This window comes from Hydra vulgaris, chromosome 10 (assembly GCF_038396675.1).
Source record: "Hydra vulgaris chromosome 10, alternate assembly HydraT2T_AEP".
Classification (NCBI taxonomy): domain Eukaryota; kingdom Metazoa; phylum Cnidaria; class Hydrozoa; order Anthoathecata; family Hydridae; genus Hydra; species Hydra vulgaris.
The window spans coordinates 7,859,921-7,887,280 of NC_088929.1; the positions used below are offsets into that span (position 1 = coordinate 7,859,921).

At 27.4% G+C, this 27,360-nt stretch overlaps 1 protein-coding gene across 2 annotated transcripts in view; it reads left to right on the forward strand.

The window, feature by feature from the left end:
• Nucleotides 1-4,212: 4,212 nt before the first annotated feature.
• The window catches only part of LOC100211252 (SMC5-SMC6 complex localization factor protein 1), an 88,553-nt gene continuing 65,405 nt past the window's right edge, over nt 4,213-27,360 (forward strand). The window contains exons 1-7 of one of the 2 annotated variants that reach the window (XM_065807187.1): nt 4,213-4,491; nt 9,327-9,405; nt 13,875-14,112; nt 14,660-14,822; nt 14,949-16,220; nt 24,176-24,211; nt 24,298-24,459. In XM_065807187.1, coding sequence (XP_065663259.1) covers nt 4,324-4,491; nt 9,327-9,405; nt 13,875-14,112; nt 14,660-14,822; nt 14,949-16,220; nt 24,176-24,211; nt 24,298-24,459 — 2,118 coding nt within the window. In that variant the 5' untranslated portion in view covers nt 4,213-4,323. The remainder of the gene's footprint in view (nt 4,492-9,326; nt 9,406-13,874; nt 14,113-14,659; nt 14,823-14,948; nt 16,221-24,175; nt 24,212-24,297; nt 24,460-27,360) is intronic. The other variant, XM_065807186.1, reaches the window with a different exon arrangement.

Here is a 27,360-nt window from a genome sequence, read left to right on the forward strand (position 1 = left end):
CAAGAGGGTATGTCCATGTAATGGACACAGAAAGAGGGTATGTGCATTTGACGACAAAAACAAAATTCATGGTTGTGCCTGTTGACCAACTTGCTGGGGGTACAGCTAATGATTATCAGAGTCATATCACACAGTCCTTAGATCACCTTGCTAAATTGTATAGTAACTTTTAGGAACAACAATATATTAATATATAAGTACGGAGTACCATTATTGCTAATTTAAGTAATAAAATGAGTGACAGAATGGAAGCAAACTATGCAACTGTCACTAAGTTAAACACTTTGTGGCAGAAATCAATAAACAAACTAAATTGTCACCTTCACCAATTGGATACAATTACAAATATCAATACTAGGGCGTGTAACATCACCACCACATCCCCCTAATTCATAAAATACACCTCTAATATTTGGCTGGGAACTGGAATAAAAAAATAACAACTTTATTTACTAAAAAATATCTTTGATGGAAGCAAATTTAAATTTTTTGATGGCAAAGATGGTTCTTTTGTTTCCCCTCTAGCCCCCCTGAATATGCATGGGTGTTAAAAGCAAATTAAACTTGTAGCCCAATGTTACACCTATCTTTTGATACCTAGATATATGCATATAAGATATATGCAGATAAGAATTGACTATGTTGAGGCGGTTTAAGTTACAAAACCATTATAAATTGGTCACAGTTTTGTTAAGGAATCCTTGTAATCAAATTTCGTCACTATAATGATCATAACTTTTTGTAGAATTATCCGATTTCGATATGATTTTCAGTTTTATATTTTTGAAAAATTCTTTCTAATAATATATAACAATGTAATATTTAAACAATTTGATATTTTTACACACATACCTAATATATATATATATATATATATATATATATATATATATATATATATATATATATATATATATATATATATATATATATAAATATATATATATATATATATATAAATATATATATATATATATATATAAATATATATATATATATATATATATATATATATATATATATATATATATATATATATATATATATATATATATATATATATATATATATATATGTATATATATATATCAAATCAAATCAAATCAATATATTTTCACTTTAATAATAACTGTATATATACAATCGTGCGGGACATTTACAAACAGTTATAAACTGATGACGCGTAAAGACCTATGATGGTATAAATATAGCATAATAATAATGATAATAATAATAAGTAATAAAAAATAAATAAAAATAAATAGTAATAATAATAGTAATAATAATATTAAATACAATAATATAATAAGTACTATCTATATATTTTACTATATGTAGGTATATATTTTACTATATATTTATCTATATATATTATAGTGATTATCATAAGGATAATGCAAAAATATATATATATATATATATATATATATATATATATATATATATATATATATATATATATATATATAAAATATAAAAATCATAACAATATCAATAACAAAAAATATAACAGTAAAAAGAAGGAAAGAAAGGAAGAAGAGTCAAAGAAGTAGAAGTCATAGGAGTTTTGTTGTGATCCAGCATTTTTCAAGCATAGAAAAATTGAATATGAATTAAAGAAAAAGAAAAAAAAAAAAAAATTGTTATAGAGAATTAAGCGGGACGATTGCATAGAAAATAGTATATTGTTTATTTATTACATGTTATAATGTTTAGTAGTGCCACAAATTTTAGAGCCATATAACTTTACAGGATGATGAAAATGAGGGTACTTGATTGTGACTAAATGAACATTTATATATTTTTATGTTTTATTTTTAGTTTTATGTTTTTATTTTTATTTTATGAGTTTTATATTTTTATTTCTATTTTATGGGTTTTATATTTTTATTTCTATTTTTGGTTTTATATTTTTATTCTTATTTTTATTTATGAGATATTTTAATTTATTTCTATGTTACTTTTATTATATTAAAAATTTAGTTATAGAGAATAACTAGGGGGTGATTGCATAACTTATAGCTCATTGATAATTTTTACTGAAGATAAGTTTTTTTACATGGGTTATAAAGGCATTTCTATTTGATATTTTGGAGAATTTTTTTTTAGTTTCAACAGGAAGAGAGTTCCAACATTGAATTGATTGATACTTGATTGACTTTATGCCATACTTGTGTGTTTGTTTTAAAGGCATAGAAAGACTACAATAAGATACAGACCTAAGTTTATAACTATGAACATCATTTGTGAATTTAAAATAGCTAGTGAAGCAGCTAGGCGTATTATGGTGGACAATGTCCCATACAAGAACACAGTTTGATAAGTAGATAAGTTCGTCAAGCTTTAAAATTTTAGAAAGATTATACAGTATGTCAGAACAAAAACTGTTAGGTTGAAAGTGAATTATTCTTAAAGATTTATTCTGGAGATTTGTAAGGTTTTTTTTATAAATGGATGGACTTTGCCCCCATATCTGACAACCATAGCGTAGGTGGGAGTTAAAAATAGCATGCCAAATATTCACAAGGGTTTCATAATTCACAAAATGCCTTATTTTGGTAAGCATTCCATTTGCTCGACTTAATTTGTTTGATATGGACTTAATTTGTTGAATGAACAAAAGATTTTCATCTAATAATATGCCCAGATATTTTATTTTATCTACAATATTTAGTTTTTGACCACTAATTCTAAAATTAAGTTTTTTGGTAATTTTTTTGCCTTGAGGTTTAAATAGAACCAATTCAGTTATATATATATATATATATATATATATATATATATATATATATATATATATATATATATATATATATATCATATATATATATATATATATATATATATATATATATATATATATATATATATATATATATATATATATATATATATATATATATATATATATATATATATATGTCTATATATATATATATATATATATATATATATATATATATATATATATATATATATGTCTATATACATTATATATATATTATATAGACATATTATATATACTGTCTATATACATTATATATATATATATATATATATATATAACATTGGTATACCTTTATAGACTGATGCATCAGTCTCCATCGATGGAGAACGTATTGTAACAGAATATTTTCAATTATTTGAATATTTTCAATTATTTTTTTCAGTAAACAGATTTGCATATACTTAGTTTTAATAAAAATTTTAATGCTTTAGAAGTTTTATAATTCATAATTCATATCACAATAACATAACACAACATATAACTGCTAATAACACGACCCAATAATTTTATGAAAAATGCGATGGCCTTGATTATTAGTATTTTTGTATCTGCGCGCGCATGCGTGTCGGAAGAATAGCCATTTGATTTAGAGAAGTTATTATTCCGGTGTCGGAACAATAACCACAGCCTTTCCGAAAAAATCGCCACTGTAAAAGGTAATTATATCGCGGCTATCGTATAAAAGCAGATTTTAAACATACTCAAAAAACTTGTTGTTTTTAAATTCTATAAAAATCATGTTGAAAAATTATCCATGAAATTTACCGACTATAACTTTTATTCAAAAAAAATACCGACTTTAAGTTTGATTTTACATTTGCCAGGGGGTGTAACATCCCCCTCACCCCCCCCCCCCCGTAAAATCGCCCCTGATGTAAAAAAAAAACTGTTTTCCGCCACTTTTTATTTTTATTTATTTAATTTATTTATTTGAACTTTCATGCTATATTTTTCTATACAATTTTCTTATATCCGTAGATACTGTTGGCTAGCATGTAGGAACAGACACAAATAGACTAATCCAAAGTATTAACGTGAGACGCTTTAACCAGCTATCCAGCCAAATTAACAATTAAATCTATTATTTCAGAATTTATTCTTTTATACCTTTAGAATCTTAAGAAACTGTAGAAAATAGTTAGCTAATAAAATTCTTTGAAAATTCTACTCAAAAAACTGTATTTTGGCCAAATTTTAAGTGTTTCTAAATCACTCTGGTCAGGCTTAAAACTTTAAAATGCGAATTGGGGTTTACCATGAGCTCACACGTGCGTTACGAATATTCGTGTCAGCGTTATGATTTTTCAAAGTCCTATTGGCAGTGTGGAACACAGACAAGTTAATTTTAATGACATAATAATATAGCAATATTATATTATTACGTCATTGGTTAACTTATTTATTGCACCTGTAATTTAGTTTATTTTTTGGATCGACATTGGCCCGGTAAAAGTAAAACAACGGCCATATAACCCTGAATTAAAAGACATCGGAGTAATGACTATTGTCCTTGTATTTGTGTAACTGTTTATTATATGCCGTTTGATATTAATTTAAAAAAATTTTTAACTGCTATGGCTGACAAAACAACCATAAAGAGTAAAGAAATCGTTTTCATTTTTTGTTCATTTAATGAGTCCGAAAAAGATAGTCTCATTCAAAAAATTAACAGTATTCCTGGCGGTGTCTACCTAGAGGCACAGGTAATGCCATGGTAATTATTATCATTCTTAGTAACAATTATGATTGTTTTACAGACTATTTTACTGATTATAACTTAAGACCCTCGAATTGGACTCGAGAACAGTTTTATCGTTGTTATAATATAATAATAGTACGAGACAATAAAATTTTTGTTCATTTAATGAGTCCAATTAGTGGGTCTCAAGCTCCAATCAGCAAAATAGTCTTTAACTTTTATATTATAATAACGATAAAAATGTTATCGTCATTATAGTATCATACGAGACAATAAATTTCTGTTTATTTAATGAGTCCAATTAAAGTGTCACGAGCTCTTTACCAGAAAAATAGTATTTTGCTCATTAGAATCAGCAAAATAGTCTGTAAAACGATAATGATATCTGAGAAAATAATTTTGATTCAAAAAGTATTTCTTTTCTCTCTGTATTATTGATCCAAAAGGGCATTTTTTACATTTTTCAGTCAGATATTTTCTGAATAAAATTAAAAAACTCAATTTCAATTGTCTGGTTAAGTCTTAAAATTTTTTGATATATTTAGATCATCATTTAGTTTTCAATTGTAATAGTAATATTAATAACAATAATGGTAATAATAGTAAAGGCAATAAAAATAATATTACCACATAAAATATTATTATTCAAATTTAAGTTACATAGCATATCTATCATCTATAACTGGGTTTGTAACTTTTTTAACTAGTGATAATGTTGTATTAATCCTAAAAACAGTTACCAGTAATGTTCCTCAAAAATTCATGTTTTCCTCTATTTGTTTAGAATATATATACACTTACTTTTGTGCATTTTCGTCAATGTTGTGCTATAATTTTGCACACTTAAGGTTTTAAAATTCTGACTTTAAATATTTCCAAAATTTTTGATACTCAACCAGACAATTTGAGATCTTAGTCAAAAAACATCTTACTGTAAAAATTTGTCCTTTTGGGTTGATTAAACAGTAAAAAAAATCTCTTTTTATGTATCAAAATTATTTTTTCAGATATTATTGTTTTACAGACTATTTTTTTGGTTAGAGCCTGGAAACAAAATAAACTAAATTTTTTGCTGTTTTGATAAACAGTTTTTTTAACAAAAAAAGTATAGTAAAAACAATTTTTTTTACCCCAATAAAGGTACTTTATATCTTGCCTCTACCCAAACCCTCAGTTAATGTATGTACGGAAGCAGATAGGTGTTCCAGCCATCTTCTCCTAACTGGTTGTCAGAAAGTTTTTCCATATTTTGTTGACCAAAAAAAATAAATAAAACGCATAAAAAAGACTGGAATTTTTTTTATTTTATAACTTGATAGGCTGCCTGCCCCAACCAAAGCCTCAGTCGATGTAGCAGCTAGTCTACCTTGCGAGTCAGGCTATCAGATAGTCGATGTAGCAGCACTCCGTTACGAGTCAGGCTATAAGATAATTGATGTAGCAACACTCCCTTGTAGCAGCAGACTATAAGATAGTCGATGTAGCAGCACTTCCTTGTAGCAGCAGGCTACAAGATAGTCGATGTAGCAACACTCTGCGCATGATTTACAGTAAAAAAAATAAAAATAAAAACATTTTATTAAAAAAAATAAAAAAAAAACATTCAGAATGTTTTTAAAAACATTCTGGTCAATTAAGTTTGCGTTTTTGCGGTTTTTTTAAAAAGCAATCAATTTGTAATAAAATTAATGGTTTTAACTTTCTGACAACACGGAAATGTTGGACGAAAGTCAAAAGTAATTAAAAGTGGCGTATTTGTTGGCGAAAGAATCATTTTTACTCCCAAAGGCAACAATTTATATATATATATATATATATATATATATATACATATATATATATATATATATATATATATATATATATATATATATATATATATATATATATATATATATATATATATATATGTATATATATATATATATGTATATATATATATATATATATATATATATATATATATATATATATATATATATATATATATATATATATATATATATATATATATATATATATATTAGAGCCTTGTGAATCAGCATTTTTAGTTTCACATTGAATCTCGAATCAAAGCATCACTTGATTTGCGAATTGAATAGAATCACGAATTGAATCACTAGTTTAAAGAAATCTGAATTTTAGGTTTTTATCTCTATATTCTTGCGATATACAATTACACAATTCGAATATAATTAAGCTCTTTTTGTAACATCTAGCTTAAATTAATCTAAACTAAGAAAATCTGAAAGTCCCAATGTTTTCTCTTCGGTGTATGCAGTATTTTCAAATTTTAGTTGCTGATCTAAAATTCTTTGCTCTGGTAGGATACAATTTTTAGAAACTTGTTCAAACATTTTATTTAAAATTCTATTTGTTTCAGATAAGAAATTCAGAGGTCAGCTTCAGGTGGGCAAAAAATTTGATGCAAAGGATTTACCATAAAATATAGAAACTAGGTCGACATTTTTTTGCTGACCTCAAACAATTTTAAGTCAGCAGTTTGGTTGGCATTGCCGAATGCTGACCCTAATTCCAAAGACTGTATGTTTGATATATAATATTTGGTAAATGTCTAGCCCTTATTACATTTGAAGCTAAAAATTTCTACTGTTAATATAAAAACACTGCAGTCTGTTTACAAGTTCTTTAAAAAAAAAAGTAGAAGCAAAATATGTTTTTATATATAAAATTTTCAATGATTTGCTAAAGCAACATAAGCAATTGTTCTGAACTCACTAGAAAAATGGATTGGCTGTTGCAATATTTAAATGAGCTTAAATTTTATATTTTCACAATTACTCATTGTTTTCTTTCCTGTATTTGAATATTTTAACACAAAGATATGATAAGGTAAGATAAGATAAAGGTTTAAATTGTAAGAAGAAAATTTGTAAATTAGATTTTTTTTTGACTAATCAAGTTTCTAGACAATAAAGAACAATTGTATACAGAACTATTTTTTTCTATAACTTATGTGAAATTACATTATAAATATTTATGCAAAAGACTCTAAAGTGAAACATATTTTTGAGACCTACCACAGCTTTAAATAATGTTGTATTATGCTACATTTACTAGGTTAAGAAACTTATGTATGCTACAAAAGTTCAATGTTATAATGGTAGAGAATAAATAGTAAAAATGCAGATAAAAAAACATGAATAAAGATGACATAAAAATAATAATAAAAAAAAATCTTTTCTCCTTTATAGATATGTCCTTTATAGATAGGTTACACCTTCCTAATCCCAAACCTTTAGTAAGCTGCATACATTTCATTGTAGGTAACTATATCAGATTGATGTATTAGTCTTAAAATTAAGGTGGTTATCAAAAGTTTCATGATTGTTGAAGTAACATAAACTTCAACTAATAAAACTTCTTTTTCTCGAATACTATTACTTCTGTGCTTTTCTGCTGTATTTAAATAAATGATACATATAGGTATTTAATGTCTCAACATCGCTCTGCATGTGGATATCCAACCATTGGCATCTTTATAGTTTAAGTGTTCAAACCGTTTTAATTTTTGTTTTTAAGTCTTCTTTCTTAAAGTTACACCACACACCCAACTGATATTTATCTTTTCTGTTCTTTCAAGATGCTGGACATCACTAACTTTTATAGTCCATACTTTATTGCCATATATTATAACACTCAGGGCAAATGATGTGTATAACTTTTTTTTAATCTTTGACAATGTCTTGCTGTTGAAAAATTCTAAAGTTCAGAGGTTTAATTATTATTAGAAATTGCAGATAGAAATTGAGAATTAAAAATTAGAAAATCTCATGTTTAGTAATTCTTTATAATTCTGTTTGTAATAGATACATAAGTACTTGTGTTCTATAATTTCAATTTTCAACTTTAACTTGAAATAATGCAATAGAACACTAGTTGTGAAACTTTCTTGTTATAATCAAGAGGTTCAACGTTCAATTCCACTCTCTGGAAGTACTGCGCTCAACCGATTTCTTTGCATAACCTTGTTGGTGGCAACAACAAGTTTGGTGTTTTGAAGTATAGGCTTGAGAGAGAATGTCATATAAACTTTAAAAAATATATTAAAATGTGTACCCCCATTGACTGTAGTGAACTCTAAAATTATAAGAATATGTATTCACTGAAATGGCCTCTAAAATTTTAAAAACTTGTACCCCCATCGACTGTAATGGGCTCTAAAATTATAAAAATTTGGTACTACCATCAACTGTAGTGAGCTCTAAAATTATGAAAAATATGTACCCCCATTAACTGTAGTGGGCTCTAAAACTTACCCAAAGATCCATTGGAGGCTTATTTATAAAAATGTATAATATACTGTATTCATCTGATGACAAATTAAGTTAAACCTTACGATAAACAAAAAAAAAAAAAAGTAAAATATAAAAATGCTTTTCAAGAAAAAAATAAATAAATCAATATTTAGAAAGTAAAAAGTAGTAAAAAATAACATTTTTTTTTTGTCTTTCTATCAGACCTTTGCACATTCATCAATTTGATGCATGGATTGTTGCATTTATTTGTTAGTTACAATGTGCATCACAGTGGTAGGATTATTTTATATTCCATTTAAGTAACTTTTAGATATAGTGCAAACTAAAAACTTTTCTGCTGTCATATTTATGCAGAGTTATGATGTTTTGAACATGCTGAAAACATCTTCAATTGTGTGGATTTTTTTGAAAATAAATAATTACCTAAGAATTGTCGATATATGATAATTTAGCTACATAATATTAATATTTTGTAATAATATATTAATAATTTAGAACTTATTTTTACTAATAAACTGTCTATCATAGAAAACTGTAAAAAAAAATTCTTTTTTTTTAGTATTATAAAAGTATTTGCAACATAATCGTATGTAAGTCTCCGAATCAGAATGAAATATACTTATGCGGTTGTCTTGCAGGTTGTTTTTATATTATATTTGTATTGTTATTTTTCTATTATATTTTATTGTTATTTTATTTTACAGTTTTAATAATTGGCACATTTGAATCCTAATAAAATATTAATGTAAGCAGTAAAATGTTTTACACTGATTACATATAGAAATAGTTGATATAAAATAGTGGATTGGATAAAGATAGTTGTGATAAAGTTTGGCATTTGTAATGTTCAATTGATCAACAAGTTTGCAGCATTGCAATAGAATTAAATTTCTGGTATTTTGATGTTATCTGGAGGACTTTAAAGCTCACTGCACTCTATTAATAGAGGATTGTGTGTGTATAATAAATATACCAGCTTTGTGAAATATAAAAAAACAAAATGTTGTTTTGTAATCAGTGTGCATAATAGTGCACACTGATTATTTATTATGCATTTTTAGAGCAGATTTTTACTTTAAAAACAGAGTTATCTTTCTTTATGTTGCTCTTATTAAACTTTTTTTGCATATCCTTTTTAACATAATTATTATTTATTCTAATTTAACTCTTTTGTAAATTTCATTGTGTTATTTGAAGTTAACATTTATAGTTAAAAGTATTAAAATTATGGTAATTGCAGTATTAAAATTATGATAATTGATCCCTTTAAATAAAAAAATATTTTTTTATTTAAAGGGATCCCAAACCTCCAAGACATGTTGTGTTCATATTAAAGAGAACAATAAAAAAATGTTTGGGCTAAATTTTTTTGACAAAAGAATAAATGCATACCAAGAAAAACTAACTTTTTTATTTTAGTTGAACCTTGCCTTCTTCGTTTTGTTGTAGGCCAAAAAGTCAGCATAATATACCCCGCAATCTACAGACTTGGTAATTTATTCAAGTGCGTTTTATTCCTAAGAGTTTTAGTACGTGACATCATTGACTTTTTTGTTTGTTTACATAATCGATCTTTTACACAATTAAAAAAAAATCAATGATGTCATGTACTGAAACTCTTAGAAATAAAACACACTTGAATAAATTATCAAGTCTGTAGATTGCAACGTATATTATGCTGACGTTTTGGCCTACAACAAAATGAAGATGAGCTTCAACTAAAATAAAAAAGTTAGTCTTTCTTGGTTCGCATTCATTCTTTTGTTTTAATCAAAAAAGTTTAGCCCAAACATTTTTTTTTAAATCATTCTCTTTAATATGAACACAACATGTCTCGGAGGTTTGGGATCCCTTTAAGAGCATCATGGGTGGCCAGCAACCTGGAAAAGTCCTAAACTGTGCTAGAAAGTCAGGGAGTATATTAAATTTTGCAAAAGTCAAGGAAAAAGTCAGGGAATTTTGACAGATTCAATAACAAGATATTTATATATTTTTGCGTATTAGAAACTAAATATTTTTAATTTTATATGCCATATAACAATTTGTCAGTTGCAACTGCTGTTAATATTTTAAGAGTTTTTGTTTTATTTTGATTATTTGAATTGTGAATTTAAATACATAGCAAAAATTTTGTAATTTTATATTGGCAGCTACACTGGAAAGCATAATTTCTTCTGATGCAATATAAACCATTGAATACACTTAGTTTTAATACTTTTAATTCCTAAATATTAAGAAAAGTTAATTTATGGTGTACTTATATAAACATGTTTACATCAATGTTACTTCAACAAAGTTTAGTTAAATAAAACACTTTACATTGATTGGTTTCAGCTAAAAGAAGTTATTAATAGTCCTGCACAGGTAATGTGTTTTATTTGTTGAAAAACATTTTGTTTTAAGTAACATTGGCATTCAGACAGTAAATTGTCATCAAATAAGTGAAAAGCATGCCAATAGTGTTAGTTTGTATAAGAACCAATTGTCAATCTATTCTTCATTTAGTAAACATCAAATCCAAGAACTAGCTTCAAATAGTATTGTAAAAGATACAAATCAATCAGGAACAGTATTATTGCAAAGCAGTTTATGTGCATTAAGTGATGTAAATCCTGCAAGCGTTTCGAAAACAGTTGATAGTTAAGCTATAGGAGATAAAGTCACAAAAGCAGAAATTAACTGGGTTTTACGAGTTGTATTCCTTCTTGAATTTTATAGGTCTAATATAGAAAAAACATTTCAACAAATGTTTCCTGAAAGTGAAATACCTAAGCATTTCAATCTTGGAAAAACAAAGATCTGCTTTTTTGGGAGATGCAACTGCTAATAAACTAAAAGACAGCTTAAATGCAGTGATTGGGGAAATGTTATTACCTAAATTAATTCAAGTTTCTATGGATAGACCCAGTGTGAACTGGAAATTTTTTGATGTTCTAGAAGAAAGTCATTCAGCTAAACTTAATATTCAGTTAATTAATATTGGCTCATGTGGCCTCCATTTAGCTCATGGGGCATTTCAGGAGGGGCACAAAAAAGCTGGATAGAAAGTTAATTCAGCATTAATTTCCTTATAAAGACTCTTTAAAGATAGTCCTGGTCCCAGAGCAGACTATTTAGCAATAAATAGTGGGAAAGTTGAGGGAAAGTTTCCTTTAAAATTTTGCAGTGGGTGGAGAATGCTGCGGTTGCAGAGAGAGTTCTTATAATTTTTAACAGTGTGAAAGCTTACATAGAAAGGTCAAAACTACCGAAGACTATTACTGCACAGAATCAACCCTCAGAGCTAGGGTCAGCATTCGGCAATGCTGACCAGACTGCCCATCTTAAAATGATTGTGATTGGCAAAAAATTGTTGACCTCGTTTCTATGTTTTATGGTAAGACCTTTGTATTTTTTTTTTGCCGACCTCTAAAAGATTGAGGTTGTCAAATTATTGCTGACATCATTTTTCCTAATTCCAAGGGTTGCAGAATGTAATAATAATAAGCTATCACAGATCCTCTGATCAAAGCTAAAATCAGTTTTTTTCATCTGTTGCTAATGTAGTAGAAGCAATTTCAGTGACCAAGTCCTTTAGTTTGTTTCCTATATGATAAGTTATATCATATGATGTCATGCCTTATGGAAAGATTTATCAAGAAAGAGGTTTTTACAAAAGCTGATACATTACAAAAGTTGCAGAAGATAGATCTGCAGAATGAAAAGTGCAATTAGAGAGATGGGGCAATTGGTGTTGGAGCTGTTTTTGAGTTAAAGAATTGTAAAATTGTTAGTAGCCAAAAAATTAAATTTCAAGAAGAATGCATTAGCTTTTTAGTTGCTATGGTCACTGAATTAAAAGAGTATTCTCATTTAAAATACGAAGCTACAAGGCATTTATCATCATTTTCGCCAAAGGTTATTAATCAGGTTTCCTGACAAAGCAAAGGTGCCTTTTAGTTCTTTAGCATTGTTTCTACATGAATCTGGCTAATAAAATCAATCCTAGCTGATCAATCTATGAACCAGTATTCTCATTTTTGCAATTTGGCATCATTAAAAATGGAGAGTTTTAAAAATTATGATTTTACTAAGTAACTTTTGTATGACTTTTACTATGACCTTTTTTTATTGGAGAAGATATGCAGTACTTAGCGTTGTTTTAAATAACAAAAATTGTAATGATTTTATCATTATGCACAAGTAGAGCAAGGTGTTAACTCAAATGTTTTAGTAGAAAATTTTGCTGCAGAATTTGTAGTTGCCCAACAACAAATTTATGATGCGATCCTTGATGTTTGCAGACTGTACAATGTATATATCACACCAAAAATGTTAAAAAGTGTCCATTTATCATATACCAATACCAACAAGCTCTGTCTGACAGGAGAAAAATAGAGAAGAAAAACAAAAGGAATTGTGTGAAAAGCAATTTGCCATGCAATTCATAAAAAAGTTAAAGGCCAAAAAAGCCAGATTAGAAGAGGATGTTGAAAGGGAATTGGTTACTATTTATGCTGAAATAAGCCATTTGTCCATCTATGATAATCCTCCATATATGATAATTAGTCATGCTGATTTTTGGTTACAACATAGTAATATTTGTGTAAACATAGTTTTATTTAATTTTTATTTGGTTTTTTTTTTGTTTAAAAGTGTTTATTTATTTAAAGTAAACAGTTTTTAAGAAAGCTTCTATTATTTGTATAAAGTTGTGTGAGTTTTATTTGTTGCCTCTTTATTGCTACATTTGTTAAATTTATATCAATAAGTCATGGAAATTTCATTGTAGTTATGGAAAAGTCAGGGAAAATGAAATCAAAAATTGCCTGGCCACCCTTATATCATAATCTTAAAATAAAAAAATGTCATTTTTGAGTTGCAAATATGTTATTCTAAGTATTGGTCTCTTATCTCAATTTTTTAAAGTAATTTTTTCAAGAATCCAAGTTAAAGGATGTTTTATTTTTACCAGGTAACAATAAATTTTTTTATCCAGTTTTTTTATATTAATGTTTATTAAAAAATTTATTCATTGACAATTTTTATTAAATAATTAAAATTATTTTTTTTTTATCTAAAAAGTTATATAAATATTTAACACCTGCTATAATTGTTCAACTTTTAGGTAAAACTATTGTTACTCCTCGTTACATCACAGATTCTTATGCTCTTGGTGAATGGGTTGAGGAAAAACCCTATGAGTGGTATCGTCAACCACTTCAAATTGGAACAAATGAAGATCTTGTAAAACTTCCTTTGCGGTGCAGAGAGTATGAAAGGTTACATGGTGGAAAACATTTATTGAGCAACTGGAAAGTTTTACTTTGCATTAAAAATTCTAATTGGAAAAAAGGTTATCAAAGGTAACTTTATAAAGTTGTAAATTATTTATATTGCTTATGAATACAAATTATAAAGTTCCACTTTTACATAATTTTATAATTATAATAATATAATTTTAGTTAATGAAATTCTTAAGCTAAAAGTTATAAACCTTACTTGAAAAAATGTTTGAGATATCTTATGTTAAAAACAATTTCAGTTCTTTGCTAAAATAAGAAGTAGATTGCATTAAACCTCATTTTGTCATTAAGTGGCAAATTTAATATAAATTTAATATAAATTCACTCTATGAAAAAATGAGGTTTGATACCTTAAAATAAAATCTATTATTTACATTTGAAACAACTTTTTTTAACAAATTTGCATTGGTAAATAAAAAGGTGGCCTCTCTAACAGTCAAGGATTAATTAAATAATGTATAAATATTTTGTTAAATGGAAAGTTATATTTTTTTAATTTTCTTTTATTAAAACATAAAGTTGAATCCTTTTAATAATATTTTAATAAAGGTTTTTGTATATTTCTATGTGTTTTAATAAGGTATTTGTACATTTCTTCTTGTGATAGGCTGCTTGAAGCAGGTGGTGCCATTATTATAAATTCAATAGGTTATCAAGATACAATTACGCATGCTTTTGTGACACCTGATTCATTAAATGATCCATCTTTAAAAAAATTAAATTCAGAGATTATTCTTCAACCTTGCTACATTACAGATTATATTGTTAAGGTGGCTTACTCTTGTTTTTTTTTAATAGTTTTGATTTATGGCAATTTTTTGTGTGAATAGTTTTGATTTATTGTTTTTTAATTTTTAAAATTGATTATGATTCATTTTCAACTTGAATTTTTTCAGAGAAATATAAAAAATGTGAAAAAGTATCAACTATTACAGAAACCTGATCAACTCCCTGCGAAAATTTACTCTCCTAAAAAACCTTACTTCACATGCAATTCTTCAAACCAAAAGACAATAATAGATTTCTTTAACAAAAAAAGGAAACTCTCTGATGATGTTAGGATTCCAAGCCACAATAAACAACAAGCTTGTGATTCACATATTCAATTGCATAAGAAATTTGATTTATTTGGTTCGACAAACTTAAAATTTTTGCCTCAATGTTCTGATAACAAAGGAACTATTTTTAAGGATGATGTTAAAGTGTTTGATTGCAACACAAAAAAACTATTTAATAGTGATAATGTTATTGAAATATCAAGTGATGAAGATGATATAGTCAGTGTAAATAACAATGATTTCACTAACAAACTTTCATTAACTCAGAGCACCGCTGCTGATGTAAACAAGCCTCACACCTTTTTAACTCAGAACGTTGCTACTAGTGTAAACAAACCTCATAACTTTCCAACTCAGAACATTGCTACTCGTGTAAGCAAATCTCATACCTTTTTAGCAGTTGAGTTTTTAAATAATTCTTTTGAACCTATTGTTCCATTGCCATTATTAAATCAAGAAATTGAAGACTTAAAAAAGTGGCTGCAGATAAATATAATAGATAAGATAATTACTGAAGTTGTTCAAATATATTCTTGTAATCATACATCAGATAGTAATGATACATTAGATCACAATATCACATCAGATCATAAAAATTCATTAGATAACAATAATAAATTAGATCACAATGGTTCCTCAGATAACAAAAATGCATTATATAGCATTAATACACCTATTTACAATGTTGCATCATATAACAGTAAAACATCTGTATACAATGTTACATCAGATAACAAAAATACTTTAGATCACAGTGTTATATCAGAATACAATATTACATTTAGTAGTAACGATACATCAGAAAACAATATTACATCACCAAATCACCATAATACATCAATTGAGATAGTTGAAAAATGTTCTCCTGAGTCAAAGCAAGAAAAAATTCTAGATATTCATACTAATTTGAATCTCCAAGAAATTGAGATAGCTAGCTTAAGTCTCATACCTGACATTGATTTTATTAGAAAAACAAGAAAAATGACCTCACAAATTACAAAGCGGACAATCAATTCAAAGACTATGCCACACCTAACTTTAAATGAAAATAGTCAGTCTGCAGAAAATATTTTTAGGAAGGATGTGCATATTAACTATCCGAATAATTTTGTAAGTGTTATATTATTTATTTACATGAGATAATAGAGCAACCAAAATAGACCAAACCAAAATAAAGTTTTTTTTATTTTAAGTATTTTAAGACTATGATTATGCTATTTAAATTGATTTGGTCTTTTTTTTTCGGGCATGTAGTTAGGGAATTTTTTTTTTTCAGGTATGTATAATTTATTTTTTTCAGGGTTTTAGTGAAGTTTCTTTAGTAAAATAACTTGACATTGTGTTGTGATTGATAACCATAGAAATAGATCAAGATTTTGTGATTTTAATTATTTCATTTTTTTATAATTTGTACTCAATATAAATTATGTTTTAGATTCTTAAACTTAGAAAATTTAAGCTTAAAGATTTCTAAAAGACCAAAATCACTACTTGCAGAAAACTGCAAAAAATAAATTTGACAAAATTAATTTTGATAAAGAGTGATATAAACTAAAATAAAGTTTAAGAAAAATTAAAAAAAGTTCTAATTATTATGAGTTATTATAAAAAAAAACCCAATTATTATGAGTTATATATAAAGTATTTACACTAACCTAAAAATTATAGTATATAGATATATCTAAATATACAAGTTATTAACACTAAGCAAGTCTTCTCAGGAAGGGTGTGCGGTTGCATGCCTTGTTTGTCCAAGTTTAAAGTAATTTTTTAAAACACACTAACAGCGGCAAGTCGCATCTTTTAAGTTTTAAGGCATTTCAATAATTCGCAGCAAAAAGCTAAACTTATCTACTGAGAAAAAAAAACAATTCTAAAAAAAGGAAACAAAATTGAAACGAAACCTCAATTTTTAATTAACTAATCTAAAAAAATTTAATAATTTGAAAAAAAAGAAAAATTAAATAAAAAAAAATTTTTTATATAAAATTTTTATACAACTTTTGTATTCTTATTTTTTAGTGTGGGTATTGTTTTTTGCTACCCAATTTTTTTCATTTTTATTTATTTTTTTCAACATCTTCGCTTTCAACAAGGCTGCAAGCAACCACTATTAGAGTTGGAAGTTACTGGAAGAGAAAAGATGAAGTTTATAGAGCAAGATAAAATTTTTTTAATTTTTAATTTGAAAAATTGGAACCACTTATTTAGCACTTTTTAAAAATTTAGCAAAAATTGAAGAGTTCTGGAGAACATTTTTTTAAGACTAAGATGGAAATTTTGTCTGGAGCACTAACTGTAGAAGTTTTTAATTAAGAATTAACTTTAGCATTGGAAGCCAGAGTGACTTGGATGTTTAACAATTGGTTAATCTGTATAACTGGCAGTAAGAGTATGGCTGTTAGATTCAAGAGTCAAATTAGAGAAAGATTTCTTTGCAAATAACTCAATTTGTAAATAATAGAAGTAAAAAGATCAGACACATGAATTAAATATTAAATTTTAGACATACTTTAGTTAATGACACTGATGAAGACTAACCGAAAGTCCCTAGAACCTAACATCTGAGATAAGATACAAGATTTAGTAAACTGAGAATAACAGAGCTTAACATTAGAAAGGACCTTTTTGCATTGGTTTCTTGGAATAATAAAAGGACGTTTGTACTCAAGAGAAATGTTCTAGTAAAAAAGATAAAATGATTAAAGTTTAATAAAGCAACTGGTCATGATGGTGAAAAATGTGGAGTAGAATGAGGATTGAATTAAAATCGAAGAGAAGGAATAAAAGCTTTTAAACTTTTAGTCCAGAAGGAATAAAAGCGTCCGAGGTGCGCTTCATGCATACATATTGTGGATATAAATATACATGTCTGCTATTTATTTAGATGCTGGCATACAACATTCTTACATATTTATATATACTTTAGTATTTATATGGTGTGGTATTTGCTGAAAGAGAAAATGATCAGTTGATGATCATGATCATAATAATGATGGTTATGATGATCATGATGATCATGTTGATCATAATGATGTTTATATATGCATATATTAAAAATATAACATTAATTTTGAATTAAAAAAATATACTTTACAATGTATAAATGTTTATGCTGCCCTGATCACAAACCCGGCCCCAGTCCACGCCCCGGCTATATTTTATCAAACCCGACCCCAGTCAAATATCAACCCTGATTGTTGATATTTGAATGGGGCCGGGTTACTGACAGATGACTTAAAAGATTGCAAGTTAAATGAAACAGGAAAGCAAGATGAAGGAAGTGAGTTCCAAAAAACTGATGTTTGAGGACGAAAGCTAGAGAAACTGTGAGCCCCATGCTGAAGCAGAGGTGAGATCCTTTTCAAGCTCAAATGTCTCCTCCAAGCTATCAGAGTGTGTTGGCTTCTTATCAAGACAAGACTAAATGGTAGTATCATAAGCAAATAATGCCATTTTAAATGTGAGAATATCTGGAAGATCGTTAATGTAAATTAAAAAGAGTAAAAGGCCAAGGATAAAATCTTGAAGAACCCCTGAAGTTACAGGATATGAATAAGAGTGCTGTTCATATGATATGAATAAGAGTGCTGTTCATAGGATATGAAGAAGAGTGCTGTTCATTTAGGACAACTTTGATACTACAATTGGTAAGGAAGAGTTCAATAATCTTAAAGATCCACTGTAAGAAGAAAGCTTATAGAGAAGACCAGCATGCCAAATTTTATCTAAAGCTTTAGAAATGTCAAGAGCGATAAGATAAAAGCCTTAACCTCTCCACCTCTATCTAATGCACAATAAAACCTATCAGTTATTACTGTTAGCAAATCAGCTGTAGAATGAGAAGATCAAAATCCATATTGAGTGTCAGAAAGGTTGTTAGATTCTAGATGAGAGATTAAGTGTTTATTAATTATAGATTCAAAAATCTTGCTTGCGATAGGAAGAAGACTAATGGGACAGTAGTTAGATGATTCAGCTCTCCAGAATTTTGAAAATAGGGATAACAGTTTCCGCTTTCCAGCATGCCAGAAAACAAGACTCAGATAAGCACTTGTTAAATAGTTTTGAAAGTATAGACGACAGCTCCAGAGAACACTTCTGCAAGACTACAACAGGTATGTTGTCCGGATCACAAGCTGTAGAAGAGTCTATGCATGAAATCACTTTAGATACAGAAGCTGAAGTGATATGAATGTCAAGCAATAGATCAACCTGTTTGTCGGCTATATCAGGTAGAATGCATCTAGTGGAATCAAGAGATAGCATAGATGAAAAATTCTTAGAAAACAATTCAGCATTGTCTTTTAGTGAGGTGACAAAATATGAACTGTACAACAGAGGTGGAATAACAGATTTGCCCTTATTATTGATACTGTTAAAGATTCTCCAGAAGTCATAAGAGCCTAATTTTTGAGATGAAATACAAAGTTTTATGACCTGAGAATAGCGGGCTTTGGCTTTATCCAAAACCTTTTTACAATGATCTATCAATAGTAAAAAGACATCTGTTTTCTGGAGAATTGTTTTGCTGATAGATATGGAAGTAATGGTTTCGATTGGAAATTGCAGCAGCACAATGTGAGGTAAACCAAGGAGAAGAGTGAGGCTTGACTTGAATCTTCGAGAGGGAATAACAGATTCCATGCCAGCCTAAATCCATGAAGTTATGTAAAAAACACATTTGTCGAAAGATTTCTACCCAAGGGTCATCACGAAGAAAATCATGGAAAGAATCCCAGTCTGCTTTAAGGCAGTTGTAAGAGGTACGATGATAGGGGGATTCTGATGATGAAGAAGAATGAGATGATAGTTTTAGAGAGATCAAACCGTGATCAGAAGCAACTAAGAGTGAATGTGGAGAAACTGAGCGCCGACTAGGATCAGAAACAAGGCATAAGTTGAGTAGAAGAGGTAAATGATTCAGGTTGTCTGGAAAACAATTTGGAAAGATGATTATTTGAGTTAGATATTGAGAAAGGCAAAAGTTGAGGGCCTTTACGCCTGCAGAGTCACTGACCCTAGAGCCAAGCCATTCAGTGTGATGAGCATTTATGTCACCACCAACAGTCATTTTTAAATTTGTTAAAGAACTTGACTTAAAGCATAGATAGTACTCAGTACACTACTTAACAGCTCAAGCATTTGCCCATTACTATTAATAAACCCTAAGCCGTAACAAAGGGCTCCAAATGTGGTCTCAACAATGCACACCAAAAGTACAAGCTGGGACACCATCCATGTGCAAGATGGCACTGTTAGTACTCTGGTATTTTGCAGCTGTTGATGGAATTAGAGATGTTAGTCCTTGACCTTGGCCTTGCCTTAAGGCTAAAAGTTAAGGCCTTAGCCTTGGTCTTGGCCTTGAAACTGTTGGCCTTGGCCTTGAAAATTTTGGCCTTGGCCTTGATTGTTTTGGCCTTGGCCTTAAAAAAAAACCATCTTTTTTTATTGATTTTGTTGAATTCTACGCATAACTTTGGTCAATTTTTACAAAATGTGGTTTTATTGTCACAGCACTTTTACTTGCAGTTTTGTTAATAATTGGCCTTAATGTAAGGCAAAATTTGAATTGTTTGGTCTTGAAAATGTTTGTGTAGGCCATGGCCTTGAAACTCCTTATTTTGGTCTTGACCTTAAAACTCTTGGCCTTGTCTTTGTCCTTGGCCTTGTAACTTTTGGCCTTGGTCTTGGCCTTGGCCTTGTAACTGTGGTCTTGGCCTTGCTACTTTTGGCCTTGTTAACAACTCTGGATGGAATCAGGTTCTCTGAGAGCTACAAGACACAAGCAAAACCCATGCATTGAGTCAAGAAGATCTAGCATTCAACATCCTAAACTGGAAATAATGTATTATAAATACATCTGCGCCAGCCTAATAGATAAAGAAAGGGTGCGAGGCTGGTCAACAGATAGAATCTGTTTATCCCTTAAGTCTTTGCCTAGGAAGTCTTCTATAAGAAGACTTCCTTTCAGTAAAAATTGGCTTCTCCTAGCCCTTGTCTAAAAAGCGTGTTCTACAAGGCAGCAGGATATGAAGCAAGTTGTACTGGGTTACATGTTACCAGTAGCAGAATAACCTAACCTGACATTGATACCTATTGGTACCAATACCAAACCTGACCTGACATTGGTACCAACCTGACTGACATTTTACCCAATTTCATATAAGTTGAATCAAATTGGGTAAAAAAGCATTTTAATTACACTTTAACAACAAATTAAGGTTTTGATGTGCAATTTACGGTTTTTATCACCCAGTATAATTAAGAATTTGGTATGTACGCTAGAACTATGTGAAATTTTGTTAACTTTTTTTCTGATGTTGTTCATTTTCATATCCTTTTGCTTTTAAAATGTTTTTCCTATATTTGACTTTTTTTCTCAATACTTAAGGGAAAGGAGTGTAAGAGTGCTCACCCTCCTTTCCCTTTTGAGTTTTTATTCATAAAAAGAGCAATTAAAATGATAAGCAGCTGAAATTTTTATATAATAATCTTTAATATATAGCAAAACTTTAGACATTATACAAATAATGTTGCATTAAAAGAAAAGCTTGAAAATATACATTTTATAAAAAATTAGAATTGCGCACTTTTAACCAATCATGAGGGTAAGAGTCCGCATATGAGAGAGTAAGAGTGCGCACTAACAATGATCGCAAATAAATGGCCCAGTTTCTTCATAACTAGTGTATTTTTCATGCCACCTATTCTTGCAAAGTTCATTTGCCCTGCTTCTCCACAAGCTAGACAAATCATTTCTTCATTTTCATCATTTTTAACATTTGTAACATTTTCAGTAAAAGTTTACAACATCTATCCATCACTTTGATAGTTTAAAAGATGTAACTACATTTGTAAAATCCAAAGATGTAATTGCACAGATGTTATTACACTTTGATAATTGAAAAGATGTAACAACATCTGTAACAATCATTTAACTTTTGCACAGGTGTTATTAGACATCAAAAAATTTTCAGATGTTGTTGGATAGATAATATTATACCTCATTATATTTACAGATGTTGTTAAACAAATGTTATTAGACATGGCAAAAACTGGTGTTGTTACCCTGACCCACATTTTCAATGTTTTTGGTTTTTTTAACATTTTCAGCTTTTTTAATGTTTTCAAAACTAGATTTTTCTAGAAAATTCTATTGTTTTTTAGCTCAATTGGCTTTAGCCTTTTTTGGTTCTTGACTCGTATTTTCTATGTTTTCTAGCTTCTTTTTATACGCCCACTATTGGCCGCTTTTGTAATGTGTTTTAAAAGTTATAACCAGATCGCAATATCTTACACAAATTAAAATTCTAACCTCACTTATTATTAGGAACTAAAATTACTACAACTCAATATAATATTTATCATATTTCATAAATGCGAATATTAACTAAACTCCTTTTCTTTAAATTTACATGCTAAAGTATGGAAATCAAATCTTACCTGATATTTTAAAACATGGATAAGTAATTAAATTAAATAACACATGTTCTTGTATTGTTCAGATAGTCACACCAACACATGAAAATGACGCATGCTTGCAGTGCTGCCAATGTCGGAATTACACATGCGTACTCTTAACCAACCGCGCACTCTTATTCTCCTTTCCCTTATATAATAGAAAAATAAGAAAATAAATTGCTATTTATTTGTAAAATATATTATTTGATTAATAAATTTTGTAATGGCGGAAGAAATTAAATAAAAGAATAATGTGGTTTCTTTTATAAATGTATTTACCACATTTTATGCCTGTCTGAAATTGTTTCCTTTATATTGCCCGATTTCCAACGTTAATACAAATTACTAGAGATAATGAACATAACGATTGCTCTGTTTGAAAAAATGTATTTAAAAATCAAAGAAAAGTTTTAAATGGGCTCCTAATAATTTCGTTAAAAAGTTCAGTCAATTAACATTGCATAAGCCCACAATCTTTTGGAGCATCGTTAATAACAATAGTTCATCAGGAAATAAACTTTATCAGCTTTAAATGCACAATTTGGATAATCCGACAAAAGTGCAGACTATTTTAATGGGTGTAGTGAAAGCAACCAAATATTATATAGTTGAATATTAGTATTAATGATTTTTTTTTTTTTTTTTTACATAAAAAACTTGTTTACAAAAAAAAAAATTAACAAATAAATAGCAATTAGTTTTCTCGCTTTCCTGTGCATTGATGAAAACTCTAAAGTTTAGCAAAAACATTTGAAAAATGAATTTTAAAATTTTCCATATTTCTAGCGCAAATAATTTATATAGCGCAAAATAAATAGCGCAAAGTATTTCCTTAATATACTGACTGACAAAAGTTGTGAATAAATTGTATATTAAAAAATGTTTTTATTTTTGTTATATTCTTATCTGCTTTTTCCTCAACTTGTATCAATTTTAGTAGTGAAAAATTACTAACGACCTAAAAAAAAGAAAATAAAAGCAGTAAAGTATTTAGGTACATTATTTTTTTGACAATATTTTTTTTTTTTAATTTTCAATTTTTTTTAGTTTATTTCAATTAAATTTTCTATTTTGTATAGTATTCGTTTCTTTTTTTCAAGTATTGCTGTTTTATTTTCTGTTGTTTATTATAGCTTTTTTTTTTGCCGCAAATTCATAAAACGCTTACTATATAAAACATGGTCAAATTGTCTAAAAAAATTACTTCAAATGTGGACAAACAAGGTGTCAACTGCATGCGCTTCCCATAAAGGCTTGCTAAGCGTAGAAATATATCATACAGATATCTCTAAAATATACAAAAAAATTTTACCAAGCAAATAAATATACCATACAGATATATCTAAAAAAAACAACAAATTTTTACTAAGCTAAAAAACATACCATACAGATATATATCTAAAATATACAAGTTATTGAAATGCAAATAATTTATGACTAAAATAAAAGTTTAACATATTAGAAGAATAATGGTTTAAAAAGAGGTTTAATGTCATCAGTTTTTCTTTAATGGTAGCTGTTCTTGAGAAAGATCTTGATTTTTGTTAATACTTTATTTGTATGTTTTCAAAATAATTTCCTGAAAAGGTTTATACTTTAAGGTGCTGCACGAAAAGACAGAATTCAGAGGTTCTACGGTATCTATAAATAATTTTTTTATGTTTGTTTTTCAGCACTTTATTTTTACTTTGTGTTTTATTTCTCTTTTTTTTTATTCTTATAGTATCTTTTACGCTCACTTTTCCCCTCACGAATTGAGAGCTTAGTTGAGTCTTATATTGAGGAGGGAAGTTTGAAGAATGCAATAACTATAGTAAAGGAAAATTTATCAGGGTTTTACTACCCTTCTGCCAGTCTTATTTCTCGAATATTAATTATATATTCTGTAAGTTTTTTAAAATATTTTTTTTTTTACATTTACACTACTTGTTTACAAGCATGCATAATTGTTACTTTTGTACTGTACTTATTTTAATTGTTACTTATTTTTACATTACTTGCATAATTTTTACACACAGGTAATGCAGTTTTAAAATATGATTCTTTTTATTAAAGCTTTTCAAATAAAAATACATGTACAAATAGTAATACAAAATGGTTCAGATTGGTTAAAAATAAGCTTTTTAAAACAATTCAGTGCGGCTGCTCAAGCTTGGAAATTTCTTTCTGTCATCTACGATACTTTTGTCTTTTTAAACATTACCAAATATTGTCTTTGTCTTTAATGGCAGAAATGGTTGATGACCTGGTCAGTTTTTAATGTAAAGAAAATTTAAAAGTTTCAAAAATGTATCACAAATCAACATTTACTAATGGGAACTAAGTCTTATTGTTGCAGTGATTTCAAAAACCATTGAATTTGATTATACTGAAGTAAATACTATGTTAATTGTGTAGAAGAGTAGACCTTGGAGCCAGAAGATTTTCAGCTAAGCACTTTAGGCTTTAAAGCTATGTGACTAAATAAAGCAAGGATCTCAGAACTTAAGTATCACAGATACTTGTATAACTTTTTTCAGAAATTATGTAACTCACTTGTGCCTACATCAGAATATACTGATCAAGTTGATATCATTCCATGGAGCATTAATTGCCAATCTGCAACTTTGCTCCTATTTGATAAAAAGGAAATAGTCTGGATCAAAATACAACAAAATTAATTCACTAATTTTCTTTGAATCTTTTAATTGATACTTTTCAAAAAAGTTTGCCACTGCTTCTACATTTTCATTACATATAGTAATTTGAGAAACAGCTGAATCATATGAGGGCAGTTATTGGAATGAGTGTCAAAAATTTTGGAACACTTCCATAAGGAAATGTTTCAAAATGCTTCTTGAGTCTACTTAACACCTCTGAAGATTTTGATGCTTTAATGTGCAAATTGTTCAAAACTTATGTTAAAATTGTGTTAAGACACATTTTTTGGAATTTTGAGAATGTTATTTGATATACGAGTTACTGTTTCACTTTGAGTTGTTTGGTGTTTTAGAAACTTTGAAAGGATTATCGGTATCACATTAGCAGGCCTTGTTTTAAATAAAAACTGTTTAGCACATTAGCTTGTCGTGATTTTGACATCACAAAATCATCTTTATTTTTTAATTTATTTAAAAAATATATACCATTGCTTTTTCACTTACAACAAAAAGTTAAACGTATGCTTAATAAACCTTTTTGATGCAGTGTTACAACATTATTACAAGGAATTTAATTTTTTGTAAAAAATGGAAGAAAAAAAAACAAGAAAAAAAAAATTACGATAAAAATAATCAAATTTTCTTTGTTTAAGAAAAATTAAATTTTAGTTATAATAGGATATTTATTATGTATGCTTAAATAAAATGTGCAAATTATCTGCATCCTTATTACTTCTACTTAAGTATTGATGAAGTAGAATCTCTCTAGGCACCTCTATGCTTTAATCGACTCCTATGTTGCAATTGTGGACAAGAAAGGCATGCAATTGCACGCTTTTCCTGCATTTAGTTTGTTTTTGCAACAACTTGACCACAGCTTTTTAGATTTTTGAAAACATTTTAAAAATGCGCTGAAATAAAGCAATAAAATGTGAAATGGCTTTTAATAATTGTGTACTATAAAAAACATTTTATTTAAATTATCAAAAGATATTATATAGTTAAAAAGTGTTTTTTTTTACAATGAATGGAAATGTTTTTGAAACAATTTGTACAATTAATTTTATAAACAATAACAAAAATAATTGTTTCAATAAATTTTTAGATGAATACATAAATTTAATATTTGAAAACATAACAAATTTATTTTTTGAAATACTTTGTAAACTTTCTAAAGAAATTTTTTTACACTACGCTAAAAGCTTTTAAATAAAGTTTTCAAACGCTATTAAATAAATTATCATAGAATATCAAACAAAATTATTTATTTCAAAAGTATTTTATTAAAAAAGAATTTAAATGTGTTAAAACAATTTGTTTGATTAATTTTTTTAATTAAATTTTTATTAAACAATGATGATGATAAGTTTCAACAAATTTTTTTTAAAAATTCATTAAGTTAATATTTTCAAAAACATAACATGTTTTTTTTTGCTGTTTTGTAAACTTTGTAATGTTTTTATGCTACCCTAGTAATGTAATAGCACTTAATTAGAAAGTTTATAAAACAACAACAAATAATTTTTACATAAAGCAAAAATTATTTGTTGTTGTTACTTTTAAATAAAGTAATAAAATTTAATGATTGTTTTAAATAAAAATATTAGATATAAATTAATAAAGAATATTATAAAAAATTATATTTAATTTAAAAAATTTGTGTATTTTATTATTATGTTTGAATACAATTTTATGAATAAATTTATTTTATGATTAATTTTCTATTTAAAAGAGTTTACCTAATATTATAAAAACATTAGAAAAGATCAAAGTTTTAAAGGTATTTAACCTTAATGTAATTATAAGCATAACTAAGTAATTTTCTATTAGAGTTTTTTTTTTCATTTTTCATTTTTATATTAGTTGACTTTTTTTTTATATTAGTTGACTTTTTTTTATATTAGTTGATTTTTTATTTATATTAGTTGACTTTTTTTTTATATTAGTTGCCTTTTTTTTATATTAATTGACTTTTTTTTTATATTAGTTGACTTTTTTTTATATTAGTTGACTTTTTTTTTTTATATTAGTTGACTTTTTTTTTATATAAGTTGACTTTTTTTTATATTAGTTGACTTTTTTTTTTATATTAGTTGACTTTTTTTTTTATATTAGTTGACTTTTTTATTTAGAGCTATAGTTTTAAG